Source organism: Plectrocnemia conspersa, unplaced genomic scaffold (genome assembly GCF_051122295.1).
Source record: "Plectrocnemia conspersa isolate PC_06_02 unplaced genomic scaffold, ASM5112229v1 ptg000008l, whole genome shotgun sequence".
Lineage (NCBI taxonomy): Eukaryota > Metazoa > Arthropoda > Insecta > Trichoptera > Polycentropodidae > Plectrocnemia > Plectrocnemia conspersa.
This window is the reverse complement of record NW_028277172.1, coordinates 11,326,495-11,343,739: the sequence shown is the minus strand read 5'-3', so window position 1 is coordinate 11,343,739 and position 17,245 is coordinate 11,326,495. Positions and strand designations below refer to the sequence as shown.

General features: G+C 31.8%; 2 protein-coding genes and 1 pseudogene across 3 annotated transcripts; 1 reads left to right on the top strand and 2 right to left on the bottom strand.

The window, feature by feature from the left end:
• Window positions 1-604: 604 nt before the first annotated feature.
• Rab19 (RAS oncogene family member Rab19) lies at window positions 605-4,242 on the bottom strand. Its single transcript, XM_088190019.1, has 4 exons — window positions 4,007-4,242; window positions 3,848-3,932; window positions 821-1,077; window positions 605-741 (listed from the first exon to the last, which is right to left on the bottom strand). Exons 1-4 carry the CDS (start codon window positions 4,196-4,198, stop codon window positions 625-627), a joined length of 651 nt encoding a protein of 216 aa, XP_088046145.1. The 5' UTR covers window positions 4,199-4,242; the 3' UTR covers window positions 605-624.
• Window positions 4,243-8,417: 4,175 nt separating this feature from the next.
• Window positions 8,418-11,964, top strand: PIG-K (Phosphatidylinositol glycan anchor biosynthesis class K). Its single transcript, XM_088189170.1, has 6 exons — window positions 8,418-8,591; window positions 8,715-8,993; window positions 9,053-9,261; window positions 11,211-11,439; window positions 11,500-11,672; window positions 11,764-11,964. Exons 1-6 carry the CDS (start codon window positions 8,514-8,516, stop codon window positions 11,846-11,848), a joined length of 1,053 nt encoding a protein of 350 aa, XP_088045296.1. The 5' UTR covers window positions 8,418-8,513; the 3' UTR covers window positions 11,849-11,964.
• A 2,952-nt stretch (window positions 11,965-14,916) lies between these two features.
• LOC148232984 (ADP/ATP translocase 2 pseudogene) lies at window positions 14,917-16,133 on the bottom strand (annotated as a pseudogene). Its single transcript, XR_015810310.1, has one exon. The product of XR_015810310.1 is annotated as an ADP/ATP translocase 2 pseudogene (transcript).
• Between the last annotated feature and the right edge of the window lie 1,112 nt (window positions 16,134-17,245).

Sequence of the window (17,245 nt, the reverse complement as noted above, 5' to 3'; positions counted from 1 at the left end):
TAAGGCACATCGGACAGAATTTTGAGAATGAGTCATCAGTACGATTAAAAAACAGTAATTTTAAATCCAAAATAAACAAACTACAATTGTTATCAGCAATAAAAGAATTAAATTACAGAAGCGCAATCAGTATGATAATAAGAATGATGGAATTTAAACACAATGGCAAATTAATCCCACTTAAAAAACCAATAAATACATTTATAATAATCGAGATTCTCATATCCATCAACAATTTCAATAAAAAAACTCATATACAAACATATATATGAATCTAACTATGATTCATACAAGAGCTACTTTTTTATTTAACAAACATACTATTATGTGAGAATAAATTATAATCAATGATCCATTGAATCTAATATGAATAGTTGAAATGTATACAATTAAAGCTCAGCGATTAAATTAATATGTTATACAATTATACGTATAAAGTATCAGATCTATTAAAATAAAGTACATAGATTCAATACGTAAAATTAAAAAATTACATTGTTCCATTTAATGGCACAAGTATTTCTTTTAATTAATTAATATAATAATTTGTACACTTCTGTTATTATATATATATTTTTCTAAATATAATATAAGTATTATATTATTTTTAATTTGGTCGGTTAATTACGAAGTTTTATTGCTGCCACCACCACATGGACTACATTTGGTTATGGCACTACTGCTACCTAGCGTTATTGATGCTTCGTCTGGATTCTGAATTTCGTTATTCTCTTGTCGCCTCTAAAATACCAAAAAATAAATAAATAAACATCAGAAAAGAATAAATATCTATCTATAATAATATATGTATATATAATACTTTTAGTTCTGTGGCTAAACACATGAAAGCGTCTTCCACGTTGGTGTTGTCCTTTGCGGAAGTCTCCATCACAAACATAATCTCGGGTATATACCGACACATGACTTCGGCTTCGGCGAATTCAACTTCGCGCTGCGTTGTCATATCGCATTTGTTACCGACGAGAAGTAACAAAGCAGTCGTGGACGTGTATCTTCTCACTTCGTCTATCCATCTTTGTAGAGATAAGAACGAAGCTCTTTTCGTGACATCATATACTGAAATATTTAGTTTATTTAGCATTTATAGTAAATATTTTACATCAGGCCAAAAACTCGGCCTTTTATGAGTTAAAAATATATTATGCATAATACACTTATCCCTCTCGATTCATGCGGTAGATACGATCCAGCAAGGCACAGAACGAATAGTATTCACGTGTAACTTTTAACGTTTCATTAACTTGTAAAGTAAACGAGCAAAATCTTCAGTGACACGCGTGCACTTCAAAAAGCAACTCAGGACACACTGCATGAGCAGTGGGAGAGGTTCCAGATGTAGAACAAGTAAAAGAAGTGAGAGTAAACCAATTGTTTTATGCGTTTCTATATCACCACGCTACATGTGTGAAATCAAATATGTTTGATTTTAAGTATTAAAAAAAAATGTTTTTTCTTAGCTGTGTAAATTGAGGGATAAATATAGTATAATCGTAACTAATATATAAAAAAGTAATATTGGAAAAAACACAGTTGAAACTATTTATAAGCATCTCGAAAGTATATTTTAACATTTAAAAAGTAAATTACACCTACTTCCAATGGAAGATTTTTATAAAGATCATTGACTTGACAGCCAAGCTGCACCGGGTTTTTGCTAGCATTAGATTTAAATTTTAAGGGAATGTTGTAGATTATTACATTTTGTCTTTTAGAGTCGAATGGTTATTTCAAAGCTCCATAGCTCATGATAAAAATCATGTTCAATTTGAAAATAAATTTCAGACATAATGATTGAGAAAATTTCATGACGCCAGAGCTCACTGTATGAGAGTTTTTGTCAGATTTTTTGCTCTAAAGTTAAGATTGAAAAAAGAAACAGCAGCTTTAAACATTTACTAAGTGATTTATTTGGACGTTCAAAAATAGTGGAAGACAAAATCAAAGCAAATCTAACTTCAAAAATTTAATACAATTTTGTAATTTGCAATAATTCATAAAACATATCTTTAATCCAAATAATTGTAATCAAATACGTGTGATCATCCTGCGATACTTTTGGCAAAATTAACATGACTATAACAATATCTCAAATATGCAAATATAATTGGGTTTAACATTTAGGGATATAATCCCAAGAGCTGGTGACGCATTAGTGCAGCGGGTTGTGATAGTCTACCCATAAAATCATTCTGCGTAAGATATAAGGATCCAAGAAAGGTAGCTGTCAAAGACAATCGCACATATAACTAATAATTTTAATGATCCGAATGAAAATTAATAAAAAAAAAATAATCAAAACAATTATAAGATCGATATTTTTAGAAGTGACACGTTGCAAGATTAATATATTTTCAAAAATGTTAATTATATTGACTTAGTATATAATCTGATGATTGGATAACAGATATTGGCATAAATATGTTCAAATTACAAATATATAACGAAAAAATATAAGCAGGTAGTGAAACTACATATTCCATTGTTGACAGATTTATGCAACCCATGAAAACAATGTCTAAATATATAGAATTCAGCTCCACACCAAATCAAGAATTGAAATGTTACATGCAATATTATGTACATAAATCATTCTTAAATGTTTGTATTACATAAAAAATATTTCTACATTATTTTTTTCTTTGTAACAAGAACAATGTGTCTCTTGAATTTACACTATACAGATCGCTAAAACATGAATAGCTCCTAATTATTATAAAAATCGTATTTTTAACTCTCGTAAAATCGCTATAACTTTTGTGGTAATCGCTCTAAATTCATTATGTTTTGCGATGTACGTAAATAAGTCAATAAATATAAATTTGTAATGGAAACAATATATTGTTTTTAATCGTTGTCTCGATTTTTTTTTAATTTATTTTGAGTATCATGGTCATTATTTTTTGTTGATATCAACGTTTTGTCTGACAGATTTACAAGCGGGACATAAAACTTTAATGACTAATGAGCAATGTCAGAAAAAAGATTTATCCACTTGCTTTGTCTCTTATGTGTCATTTAGAGGTTGTCATTAAACATTTGTATACAAAGCAAATTTAAATAAATAATCAATTAAATTTTTTTTATGTAATTATGTAAATGTATATAATAATTTTTAACACTTAATTGTCGGGTGATGGAACATTCCGTTTTATCTGGACTATCGTTATCGGAGAGCAACAGAATATTCCGTGTTTCGAAATTAAATTTTAGCTACTGACATCACTTAAGGATAATATACATAACAATTTTTTTTAAGTCTCACACTTTTATTTAAGACTCTTGGCGACTTGATAGTTCTGGTAAAATTTCACCCATCTGGGATGCATTTAAACGTAAACATATTTCTTTCTCCTAAAATTTCGACTTCTATTCGATGCAGTATAAACTGTCACTATGATGTTGTGTAAAACTTATGTCAACGTAAGTATTTTTTTTTAATAAAAGTGTATAAATAATAATAATTAAATTTTAAGTTTAGTTTTATAGAAACTTGATAATATAAAAAATCATTTAAATTTGATTAAAACTAAAGTCGCTACAATTATTTTAGTGAAACACTATAAATTTTATATTTAATGTAGCTAATATGTTTTAAATGAGCATTAACTTTAGAATTACAAATGACGCATAAGAGTCAGCGGCTCCTAACGATATTTTTCAAATTACAAATGTGCCAGTGGTATAACATATTTTAATGTGGCGTTTAGCGAAACTTCGCTAGGTTAAATATTTTGAAAAATCAGCACACAAAAAATGACAAATCATATAGTAAATTGTTTTGTAATTTTATTTTTGTTCAAATAGTACTTTAATTAAAATATATTACCTATGATAACACCGTTCGCCGATCTATAATAGCTCTGCGTAATAGTCCTGAATCTTTCCTGTCCGGCCGTATCCCAAATCTGCAACTGAACAATAAAACGGTTCGTTCAATTAAAATGAAGCGCAATAATGAGGATGTACAATATAAAGTTACACCGACCTTGACTCTCTTGCCGTCGACGAGCACCGTTTTCATGGAGAAGTCGACTCCGATGGTGTTTCCCTGTCGCTCGACAAAATTTCCCGATTTGAGCCTCTGGACGAGGCACGTCTTGCCCGTTCCGCAATCGCCGATCAGCACTACCTTGAACAGGAAGTCGAATGGTTCGTCCGACGAAGTCGTCAGCGACATGACAGCGACACAAACACCATCACCTGACAAAACAACCAATCTAAACTGACAGAGTTGCCATGTGGAAAATTTATAAGCAGATTGTCAAAATTGGAATAAATAATATTTCCCTCCTATTTCACATTTTTCAATTACATGGATAAAATAGTGATACAAATATTAATTAATTAAGTACAGTTTGGTATATGGTTAAGTACTGTAACTTTCTAAAGATTGTACACAGCATAGTACAAGAAAATTTGTCTCATCACTAGTGGCTAAAGAGCAAAATTTCAAACCCCGTTTAGCTCCTCCCCTCCCCCTAACTACGCTTCTGCATCTGATTATATTTACCCTTACTGCTCTACAATTTTGTCATTACGCCCCACTGCAATTCAGGCGACAGGCAATCACCTATATCGCTCCCTTCTCGGACAGATAATAATAGGAGTCTAGTTCAATGAAATCTTATAACATAGGGGAGAGGGTGAAAAATTCACGTAAAACTGGTGGCATTTAAGGAAGTCGTCATATATATATTTATTTATTTATTTGTCAACAGCAAAATTAATATTTTAATACTGTTTTTGCGACTGATTAATATTTTATTTACATACAATGTATAAATGTTACAGTGAATGTGTATTTTTTTCACCAGTAAATATATATTTCTACTAGCGAAAATATAATTTAACTGATAGGCGTTAATGAAATTATATGCTGCTCTAAAATGATTACGAAACTCAATTTGACAATTTGCTGTTAGTATTTATGCACGATATTAAACTATCTTTTAAAAATATTAGAATTATTCTTATCGATATTACTACGGACTTTTGATATGAAAGTTTTGGTCAATGTGTATTCAAATCGAATTTTGGTCAATAGGAAGCGCAAAAAGAATTATCACTTCTCAGAAGTCAAAATATGTATATATTGCAGTGGGAACACTCGGTACCGAGCGTATTTCGTTTTAGTTATGATTTATTCGATTCTCACTAAATTGTTATTATTTTTTATAAAAAGTCTTAATATGAACGCTAGGTAACCGAACACTGACAGATGTCAACACAACAAGCCACGCGCGATTTCCGTTGCCGCTTTGTCGTTATTCCTGCTTCGTTCGTCGCTCTGAATACTTTCGCGTTCTTCATACAATTAAATAGATTGGCTGAGAGTTATTCATGGAGTGTTTATTGTTCTGATCAAACGTTTTGGTGCAAGCGATTTTATGAGATATTTCTAAAATAAATAAGTTATTGTTATTGCCCATTTATATTTATAAATGTTACAATATTTTTTTTTATTCACTTGATCGTCCTAATTTTAGTTTTGACCATATGCTGTTTTATTCTATCCATTTGATATTTATTCTAGCCCTGAAGAATACAATTATGATCAAGTTGTTAATAAAATTCTGACCGAGATTCGATTTTTATACTGACCTTTTATATTTTTGTTAAATATTTTATTCTGTATTTTATTTTGTTAATGGCCATAATAAGTTATTTTTATGACTATTTAGTATTTGAATTTACTAAACGAAATTTACGTATTATAACTGTCTGTTGTTTGTCTTTTTCTCTTTCATTTTCACTATCGATTGATAATTGGTCCCCATGACAACTATTGCGGTAGACGTTACTGCTCATGTTCACCAGCGCTGCTCGGTTTTCAGAGGGACGAACGAAGCGGCAATAACGACAGAGTGGCGACGCAGAGCACGCTTGGCTTGTTGTGTCGACATTTGTCAATGTTGTGAGCCCAACTAAATAAGTTAGCCCTAAAACCTCTTGATAATGTTTATAAATTATTATGCTGACCATCTGTCAACACAAAACTGACCTTGAGGTTAAAATATAAACCATATGATATAAATACCGACTGAAAAAAAATATTCTGACTATCTGTAAAAAATAATTATAACCATTTAATATAAATGCTGATCAGTCAATTTAAATTCTAATCATTTAATTAAATTCCGACCAGCTCATATTTATTCTTACCCCTTATATTCTGATTGATGTACTCAGCCCTTTTAATATATTTTTTATAAATTTTGACTAATAATTTTGACTAGCAAACTATTTTTTTTACTACATTGCTACATTTAAACTTATTATATTATTAATTATTATAACATATCAATTCATACACACGTTTTGTCTTAATATGTTTATTGTTTTTTTTATTAGTTTTACTTTGTGTTGTTGCAGACATCCTAAAATGTCGATCAAATTATTCAAATTATTGCCCATTTTTATTCATTTTTATAAATATACTTCGGTCGCCGTTGCTTTTGCACCTGCTTAAATATTTATTATAATTATTCCCAAATATATATATACAATCACTATCAGCAGCCGTTGGTCGACCAGCAACACGGTTTTCGTCCGGGTCGTTCTACGGTTACTAACCTCTTGTACCTTCCAAAGGCAGTGACAAAGTCTCTGGATTCTTCGAAAACATAAAAAGTTGACTATATCGGACAAACTCGGGCCAGAGACCATTATGCGCCAAATTTCATTGGTCATAAGGTCATAATTGCATCGGTGGCGGTCACAGTTTTCTTAAAGCTTTTAATTTCTGATGCTTTACGTAAATTATGGATTTTTACTTATATGACTATAGCGAAACTAGCATGGGACCAAAATGGCTGAAATGTGCAACATTAAATGATAACTTTATTGTTTTAGCCTAGGCTGCCAAACACGCGAATCACAAGCCAAATGCAGCACGAAATGTGCACTCGTGGCCCGTTTTAGATTTAATCTCGATATTGTTTATTATTACATTAATTGTTTAAGTACAATATACTAACATTTTGCACGTTCTTAAGAAAAATGTAATGGAGCATCATATTTCGTGAAAAATATTAATTAAAACAAAAATAAAAATACTGTTAATAAGCAAAATATAAAAAAATATCATTGCGAGGTCTTGAAGTTTTATTAAAACTATCAAATAAAACTGCAAATTTTAAATAAAATCTTCGTACTGCACCTTAAATTAAATATTTGTATTTTCTTTGACGGTAATAATTATTTATTAGTAAATAACATTTGTAGTTTAAAAAACATCAACATGTTAATTGATGTTAATTAAATAAATGTATTGTTCTGTAAAGGTTTTCGACCCCTGTGGGTCATTTTTAAAGAAAATACTATCACTTAAACCGCCTGCATTCGAAGGAAGTTTTCTAATTAGCTCCCAAATGTAGGTCAATTAACTAGATTTTAAATTTCAAGCTTTTCATGCGTTTTATAGGAAATATGGTTATTTTTTATCGAATGCAATACATAGCAAGACATTAAGGTCAATATATTTTTTTACAATATTTAAGATAATTATATTTTAATGAAACGATATCGATAATACTGCACCTACCATTTTGTTTATAGATTAATTGATGAATTGGATTCAATATATTGTCTTTACAACTAGTAAATAATTTAAATAAAATTAAAGCATTTTTTTATACGGTGGCTGCATATTATCATGTTTTTATTCATTCATAATATGTATAAGGTACGAGCAATTAAAAAATAGATTCAATTTGGTAATATATTTTTTTTATATAATCTCGTAAAAAAAATCATAAACACGTGGTTGAAACGATGACGTAAAACGCTTATTTCAGTATTCACCTAATAATCACACACCGTTTGCCAAAATATTAAAATAGACACAGCACTACTGGGTCTATTTCAACATCTTTAACTGGACTTTGAGATTAGAAAGTTTCATTAAAATAGTTGTGTCGTCAGGAAAATATGATCGCTGACAGAGATCGTAAATTCATATCGATGTTTTGATTATAAAATTCACGTCAAATGTTTTGTATCCACGTTTAAAATAGTGTGTTTTGTGTTCCAAATGCATTATAAATAGCATTTTTTTAATAATATATTTTTGCAAAAAAATGTTTTAGATGAATAGTGAATGATTACAAAAATTAAACTTTATTTATGGAAGAAGGAATTGTATCTGATTAAACCATCAAAAATACTAACATAATTAGATTACATTAAATACAACAAATAATTGTTAATAGCTCTAAGGAAGCAAATAAGCGTTTTTTATAAATATGATTTTCATGTTATATAATTTTTTTATAAATTTATTCCTAAAATAAATTATTAAAACAATTTTAAATAATTGCTAAATTTTATGTTGTATTAAGTAACTTTAAAAACCAGATTTTTGTTATTATTTTATTTCATATTTATTTTATTTTGTTTAATGGTCGCTTATAAATGAACTACGGCCAAAGTGTCGTTTTTAAATTAAACGTCAAACTTATGTTTTAGCGAATTATTACAAGAATTGATTAACTATGTCTCCGAATCGACATAGCGTAATCATAAAATTATTATTCATAGTTAGTTTAATATATTTCATAAGTGCAAATGAGGTAAATACTTTTATAAAGACCGGCATAACGCCCATATCCCAATACATTGATTATACTCACCTATCTTTGTAATTTAATTAAACAACTTATTGCAATATTCTCACTTGATATTTATGTTTTAAGATACCAGATGATTTTAATAAATCCGGCCATACCAATAATTGGGCAGTGTTAGTAGATACTTCAAGATTTTGGTTCAACTACCGACATGTTGCTAACGTATTGTCAATATATCGGAGTGTTAAGCGCCTTGGAATACCTGATAGTCAAATCATTTTGATGGTAGCCGACGATATGGCTTGTAATCCTCGAAATCCGAGACCTGCGACGGTTTTTAATAATGCCGATCAGCATATAAACGTTTACGGAGACGATGTTGAAGTTGATTATAGAGGATATGAGGTATTTAATCTATAGTTTATGTAATTCAGGTTCGTTTTTGAATAAAATGTTCATTGTAGGTAACAGTGGAGAATTTTGTTCGCTTATTAACAGGCAGATTACCTCCTGGAACTCCTCGTTCAAAGCAACTGTTGACCGATGAAGGTAGCAATGTTTTGATTTATCTTACGGGTCATGGCGGAGATGGGTTTTTAAAGTTTCAAGATTCCGAAGAAGTTACTAGTCAAGAAATGGCCGATGCGTTAGAGCAAATGTGGCAGAAGAGAAGGTATATTTACAATTTATTTATTTAGTTTATTGTGAATTTTCTGTTACAATATGATCAGCCTAATGCGTTAAAATGGGGTAAACACAATCAACAACCACTAAGTAGTGAAACACCAAACTGAAATCAAAGTCTGTGAATTAGCGACATCTACTTTATTAACTATAAACTTTTATTACAGCTTGAATCATATAATAATTAATTACTCCGAACTCCCAAACATATTAAATTTTTTAAAATACTAGAGTTTTTATAATACTTTCCGGTATCAGTTTTATTTTCCCAAATAGTCATCATTTCTTATTAGGCCAGTATATTTTACACAATATGTTTTATTAAAAAGTCCAGTATACTTTACGATCAGTTATTATAACTTTATAGTTAAAACTTTTTTTTTTATTATAGAAAATCATATTTCTTATCGGTAACTGTCAATAAAAAAGTAAATTATCTAATCAACATATTATATGGATTTTACAATTTACAACTAACCGTTTTCTTATAAATTTATCTGTCTTTGGTTGTTCTTGAACTTCCTTTAGATAACACTGTTTTAAACATAGTAAAGGAAAACTGGTTAATTAAATATTTAATAACAAATATATGCATATACATACATTCAAATAATATAAACAGAATTTCCTGCTTTTACACTTACTTACAATTTCATTTTAATAATAATATGATATAATGATATAATTGATTTAAGTTAATTTGTATCATGTTCGGGAATGACTAATTGTTTAATTAATTTCGATGCTCTTTTGATAAAATTCTTACTTTTATAAAAAAATATTTTCTGATTGAAAAATGAATTTTATTGCCATATCTGTTATCAGTAAATTATAATTAATTCCAATGTGCAATTCAGTTCAGGGTTTTAAATTGATATCAATATTCAACTCCGTTATACATTTATAAAAAAATACAAGGTTGAGTCAATTGAAAACATTAGATATTCATTATCTCGTAATTTATTGAACGAGGGAGGTACAAAATTTTCTATGTAGTCTCTTTAGCTGCTCTCCGAGTAACAAATATGTGATAATCAAATGGTAATGTTTATGATCTTGAATTATTGCCGCCATTGAATGGACAGTACTTAGATGCAGTACATAAAAATTACTCCTCATTCATTTCAAAAGAGTCAGCATAATTTTTATGCAGACAGTTGTGTGTATAATTTCTTCAGTTTTTGATAAGGTAGTATGACCTTATTCCTTATTCGCTCTCTTGGCTTTTATCTGGTGATAATGAATCTTATCTCCATCAATATTTTTTCCTAGAAAGTCAATATCATGTTTGTGGTGTACTGATTCTACGAACAATCGTCAGAAGCGAGGCAAGTGTTTTTCCTGATGCCTTCTACTGCTACAATGAACTAATGTGCCTGATTTGGTTGAGAGAATTGCAGCAGATTATTTTCTAGTCCACTCGTATACTTGCTGGAGTGACAGACATGCATCACCATACTGAACTTTCATTCATCACCCTTTCACTATTCAAAAAATAAATGATAGTGTTGCTCTACCTCGGTGCTTGATGTAAGTGCAGCGACCAATGTCCCTTCGTGTTGCAAGCCTGATTCATACTACCAGTTATCAATCATTCTTCGAACTATATGCACACTGTTGCTAATTAACAAAATTGAAAACAACTAAATGCTACTAATTTTTTTATTATAGTTTTAAAGTTTTTTTAAATTAAAAATAGTTCAAACATAAAATAATTTCAATATGCACTATCGAAAAATGTCTCTTAACTCGATAAAATATGTCATGTTAAAAACCTTGTAGCGTTTAGCAACATTATCACACGTTCGTTGTTCAATGTCACTGCATGCCAGATTAAAATTTATTACAGAGACTGACTCCTATGGAGGATGTATAAAAATGTTGTTTTAAATGTAGTATTATACAATGTGAAAGTTGGATCTTTAAATTTATTTTAAGGTACAATGAAATATTCTTCATGATAGACACATGCCAAGCAGCGTCAATGTACGAGAAGTTTTATTCGCCGAACATATTAGCCGTTGCTAGCAGTTTAGTCGGAGAAGATTCTTTATCGCATCACATCGATCCCGTAATTGGAGTGTATATCATCGATAGATACACATATTTTGCTTTAGATTTTCTGGAAAAGGTCCAACCTGATAGTAAAAAGACTATGGGAGAATTTGTATGTATATTAAAATATTGGTATATGTTGATTTGTGCATCATTAAATATTTTTTTTCAGTTGACTGTATGTCCAAAGAGAGTTTGCATATCTACGGTCGGCGTCAAGAAAGATCTATTCCCAAGGGATCCAAATAAAGTTCCTATCACCGATTTCTTCGGATCGGTCAGACCCGTCGAGATCACCGTCAACGGATTGAACGTAACAGAACCGAAAAGCGTTCCGAAAGATAGGTGTGTTTCGATTTTATTATTTTACACGTGTTATCGATATTCGCTGATTATTATTTGCGTGAATGCTGATACGATTTCTTGTTTGTTCCAGTGTCAAGCGTCCAATTGATGATAAATCACTATTGAAATATTATCAGATGCAGCAATTTCCTACGTATTTGTTTGATGATAGTTAACGTTTATCGCTGTATTAGTGAAAAATAATCAGTTAATTTATTGTGATTTTAATAATAAGTAACATAGATGATTTTTTTTGTATTATTGCCAATAAAGGAGTCATTAATAATATAAACATTGTAAATTAATGAAACACTTTAATCAATCATTGAAGCAAAAGTGATGACCTTGTCCTGTTTGATATATAATTAACGTGCCACAGTTCATTCAACGTGAATCATTGAAAATAAGATAAATACTATATTTTCATTGTTTAACTTGCAATTATGTTTTATTATCAGTGATGAACTTTGTCAATAACATTCGAAGCGCGATCGGTTCCGTAGTGATGTTATATAAATCAATATACTTGAGGAAGTGAGAGATTAATTTTAAACGAACACGTGACTAATCAGACGATTTTAAAATATGATAATGCGGAATTAGAGCAATGGAAATAGTATTGCTAGCCTTGAACTGCTTTATGTAACTGTCTTAGCACTTTTTCGTGATATTAGGTAATACTGTTTACTTTGACTTCACAGTTACTAGGTCAGAAAATAACGATAATGACCATTTTTACCTGTTCCATTAGCGAATGATACTTTTTTTAACCTTGATTCGATCCATTAAGTTATAGATACAGTAGACAGCATCATGTAATTTACGTTAACTTTCGAAAGTTCAGGAATGAATGAAAATGCTGTACAAATAGTTAAAAAGCTGAAAAACCGACGTTTGGTTCAGAACTATTCTGAGAATTCTAAAAGCGCCAAGGAACATCTAAAATACTACAAAACTGGAGCAAGAGCAAGAGCAATAAAAATTAAAATAAAGATTCTCTGAAGAATTCAGATTCTGTTCATTTAAAAGACGTTCTTAGTAGTTATATAATCGTTAATGTTAAATATATAATTTCATTAATCAGATGCCTGTTTTAATCTTACCGTTCGGAAAATATCTTTATTACTTTTAATTAAAAAAAATAGAATAAATACTTTGTTAATTTTTTTTAAATAATAAATATTTTTTGACACGAGATTTACGGCACCCGTCAAATCGACGGGTGCCATAAATCTAGTATAAATAGTGATGCCGTAAATTTATAAAAGATTTTTATGCTTTTTTCTAAATCAAAAAAATGCATGACCATATAAGTATGCAACAATATTTTTGCCTGATACGGCAATACCTCCTCTCTTTATTTTCGTTTAGCGTTTAAAAATAGATTTTTTTGCCAGATTATTTTACTATCCTGTAAATTCTTTTTTTTGATTATCCATTCAGGTTAGATCGCATTGATTTATTTCTGTTACTGTAGCTTCTCCGTATTGTAATCTGCGTTTATTCATTGCAGCTGACATAATTCCTTTTCTAGGTTTGCATATATTTGTTCTACTTGCATATAAGCGATAAGTAAATAAATTTAAATTATTACATAAAGATAATACAATTCTAGTCATAGTAGAACATATATATTGAATTAGTGAAACATGTAAATCAAATCGGCATCATTTGGGCTAACGAAATTATCGTTTTACCATAAAATAGGACATATCATAAATATTGAGAATTCTAAAAGCGTCAAAAAAATTCGATGTTCCCTATTTTGTAATGTAATAATGTTTATGTACAAATACTATTTACTTCGAATTCACAGCCATTATGTGTTATGATTTATGTTTTTTAACCTTGAATCAACCCATTCTGTTATGCCTATATTAGAATCTCTAAAGAAATTATGTAATGTACCTTTAATTAAAGAGCTGAAACACCAACAACTCTTTGAGTAATGTTTAAAAGTAAGAGAAATCTCAAAGCAGAAGCCACATAAGATTCTTTGAAGAATTTATACAATTGAAATTCATGGTCAACGTTACATAGTATGTTTTAAGAAACCGTTGTATATATTTACGTCAAATTCACAGTTACCAGGCGTTATTATTTAATCCATATAATAACCATTTTTACCAGTTCCACTAGCAATGAACTCAATATGTTATACATTTATTAGACTGACAAAAGACCAAGAATTTATGGAAGTTTTACAATATTAAAATCGTCTATGAGCTGAAACACGATCGTTTAACTCATCCGAGTCATGTCTTGAAGTAAAAAGTAAGAGATCATTAATTATGAAAAAAGTAGAACAAGAGCCATATCGTTTATATAAAAGAATTTCATAACCAGCATTATATAACATTAGATCTATTAACGCCTATTTTTTTAAAATTCTTAAAATTTTACATAAGATATGCAGTCGAAAAGCAATGTATTAATATACTTTTATTAGTTTAAAATCTCAGTTAATAAGCGAATTTATGCTTTTTTCAATCTCAAATCAATTCCTCAATTCTCAAAAAACCAGGAATGGATGTATGTTTTGTGATCTTAAATTATGAAAAAACTGGAGCTAGAGCCATACTAACCATATAAGGATTCTTTCATTTATGTAATATATGTTCATAGCCATATGCACATTATGTAATGTTAAATCTATTGACATTTCATCAAAACGATGCATGTTTTTCAGACCACGTATAATAAATGCATGTTTATAAGTATTTTATTAGGTAATACTATTTAGTTGAAAATCAGTTACTAAGAGCTGTTTTAGCCAGTTTATGACAATAGCAATCAACGCTGTTTTTAACCTTGAATGAGTCTAGTGCGTTATGTTTATATTAGACCGACGAAAGATGTAAATTGTATACTACAAGAACGGTAACAATTATATAATGTTAAATCAATACAACTCCTCGTAGGAATTATCAAAATAAAGGTTCATGGGCAAAATGATTTATTTTTGTAGTCCACTTGCGTAGTATAGTAGGTATTATATAATATTTTCCCTCGCCGTAAAATGTAAGAATCGGGCATGTCTTATTGAAGTCGCCTATCGATCTGGTGTCCGATAAGGTGCGCACTCGTTCGATCGAAGACCGGCAGTCCGCCGCACCTGAACTGCGGTCGAATTACGTAACGCCGAGTTTGACAGTTTGCAGGTCACGTGACGGGCGTCACCACGTGACAGTGACGTCACGCCCTCGAGAAAGGGATCGATGGGATAAAAGAAAAAGTACAAGTCTGACGTTCCTATTCAACTTTATTTCGTTCCTTTTTACATGTTCGATCTAATTTTTAACAGCGCGCATAACAATATTATTACATAAGTTAACGGGTTTAAAAAAAATATAATGTATAAATAAATGAAATTATATATAAAAAATAAAGATCTCGAAGATAGAAATGCACGAGTCGGAAAGAAACGCTAGGCTAGGAGCCGCTCGCTCGGCGTTGGTGTGAATTTGATGCTATAGTAGGTATTCTTACAAGACTTTCTTGATTTCGTCGTAGAGGACGAGCACGAAGGCGCCGCCCGTGCCTCTGAGCACGTTGGAGAAGGCTCCCTTGAAGAAGGCCTTGGGTCCCTCGGACTTGGCGATGGTGGACCAGCAGTGGATGGTGTTCTTGTAGAGCATGTCGCTCTTGGCGCGTCCGGACTGCATCATCATGCGCCGTCTGACGGTGTCGAACGGATAGGAAACGATTCCGGCGACGGTGGTGACGGCCTGGGCGATGGCCCAGCTGATGACGATGGGGGTGTTCTTGGGGTCGGGAAGCATGCCGCGGGCCGTGTCGTAGAAGCCGAAGTAGGCGGCTCTGTAGATGATGATACCCTGAACGGATACTCCGAAACCTCTGTAGAGACCGGCGAGCCCGTCGGACTTGAAGGTCTTGGACAGGCAGTTGGCGAGGCCGGCGTACTCGCGCTCTCCGGCGCCCTTGCCCACGTCGGCGGCTAACCTAGTACGCGCGAAGTCGAGCGGGTAGACGAAGCAGAGGGAGGTGGCTCCGGCGGCACCGCCGGAGGCCAAGTTGCCGGCGAAGTAGCGCCAGAACTGCGTGTGCTTGTCGACTCCTCCCAAGAAGACCTGCTTGTACTTGTCCTTGAAGGCGAAGTTGAGCGCCTGGGTCGGGAAGTACCTGATCACGTTGGCCAAGTTGCCGCGCCAGAAGGAGAGGAAGCCCTGTTCGCGCGGGATGCGCACGAACGCGTCCACGATACCCTTGTACCTCTGGTCGACGGCGATCTGCTTCGAGACGTGCTGCACCTGCAGCAGCAGCTTAACGCGCTCGATGGGGGCGACGACCGTCTTGGAGACGGCCGCGGAGATGCCCCCGGCTAAGAAGTCCTTCGCGAAGGCGACGGGGTCGGCGAGTCCTGGCATGGCTGCTGCTGCGTGTGACGACGGTACTGACGCGTCCCGACTCGGCCGGCAAATGGACGAGCGGCCCGGAACTGACCTGCACGAGATCGATAGAGCGAGCGCTGGCAACACCGCACGCGTGCGAATCGACTAGAACCTTCGCAAATAACCGTATAAACCGCATTCAATTACTAAAAATCCCTAAATTATCGATTATAAATCGACAAATAATCAAATATGAATGTTTATAATATTATATAAATTACCGAGCAGATTGTTTTTCAAGTAAGCCGAAAAGTAGGTCAATCGATACACATTTCATACATTTCTATAAATAATATAAATTAAATAACTTTTTTTATTTAGTATGGTGTTTCAAATAAATAACATACAATGTCGAAAATTTTACCGCCCCACTCTTGCGATTTTGTAATATGACAATAGAAACAGGCAAAAATATATTTTTATTTTTTTCATAATAAACACAATATGTATCGTACATATAAAGACAAATCATAATAAATTTTTTTAATAAAGAAAAATACTTAAAAACAAAGATATAGACAAGATCAAGAGAATTTCAGTTAAACTCTTTAGTTGCTAGAATATTTTTCTGAGATATGCTACCAATTATAATTCAAATGAAGACATTTTAATATTTTTAAGCTCACTACCTTTTGTATGCAATAATAATAAAGCAAAATGTTTTAGACCGCTGAAACACTGCCCGGGATTGATTCAAACTCATTATTTATTAATTTTAATTGCTTTTATTCATCCTGTTATTACAAATTTATTTCATTACTTGCCCACATACAATATTTTTAGTCTCTTTTCTTCACATATTGGAGTAGTAGGTAGTTTGTTGACAGCACGTCATTGTTAAGTTTAACTTTCAACTTATATGTTGAAAATAGTTGACATAGAAATGACATATGCAAATGTCACGTCGGTACTGTTTACCGTTTTTTTCTTCTTGAGACAAACAAATAGACAGACACGTATGTTTTCTGTTTTATAGTATAAATTCTGCTCTTCTTTGTTTGATATGAACAGATCTTGGAGTTCATGTAAATAACCTTTTGAATAGGTAGTACGACTAGAGCATTCAACCGATTATGAGCAGTTAAATTTCTCAAGTGTTTTTATAGCTATGAATACAGGTGTCCGAATTTTTTTTTCTAAAATAAATATTTATTGTCTTGT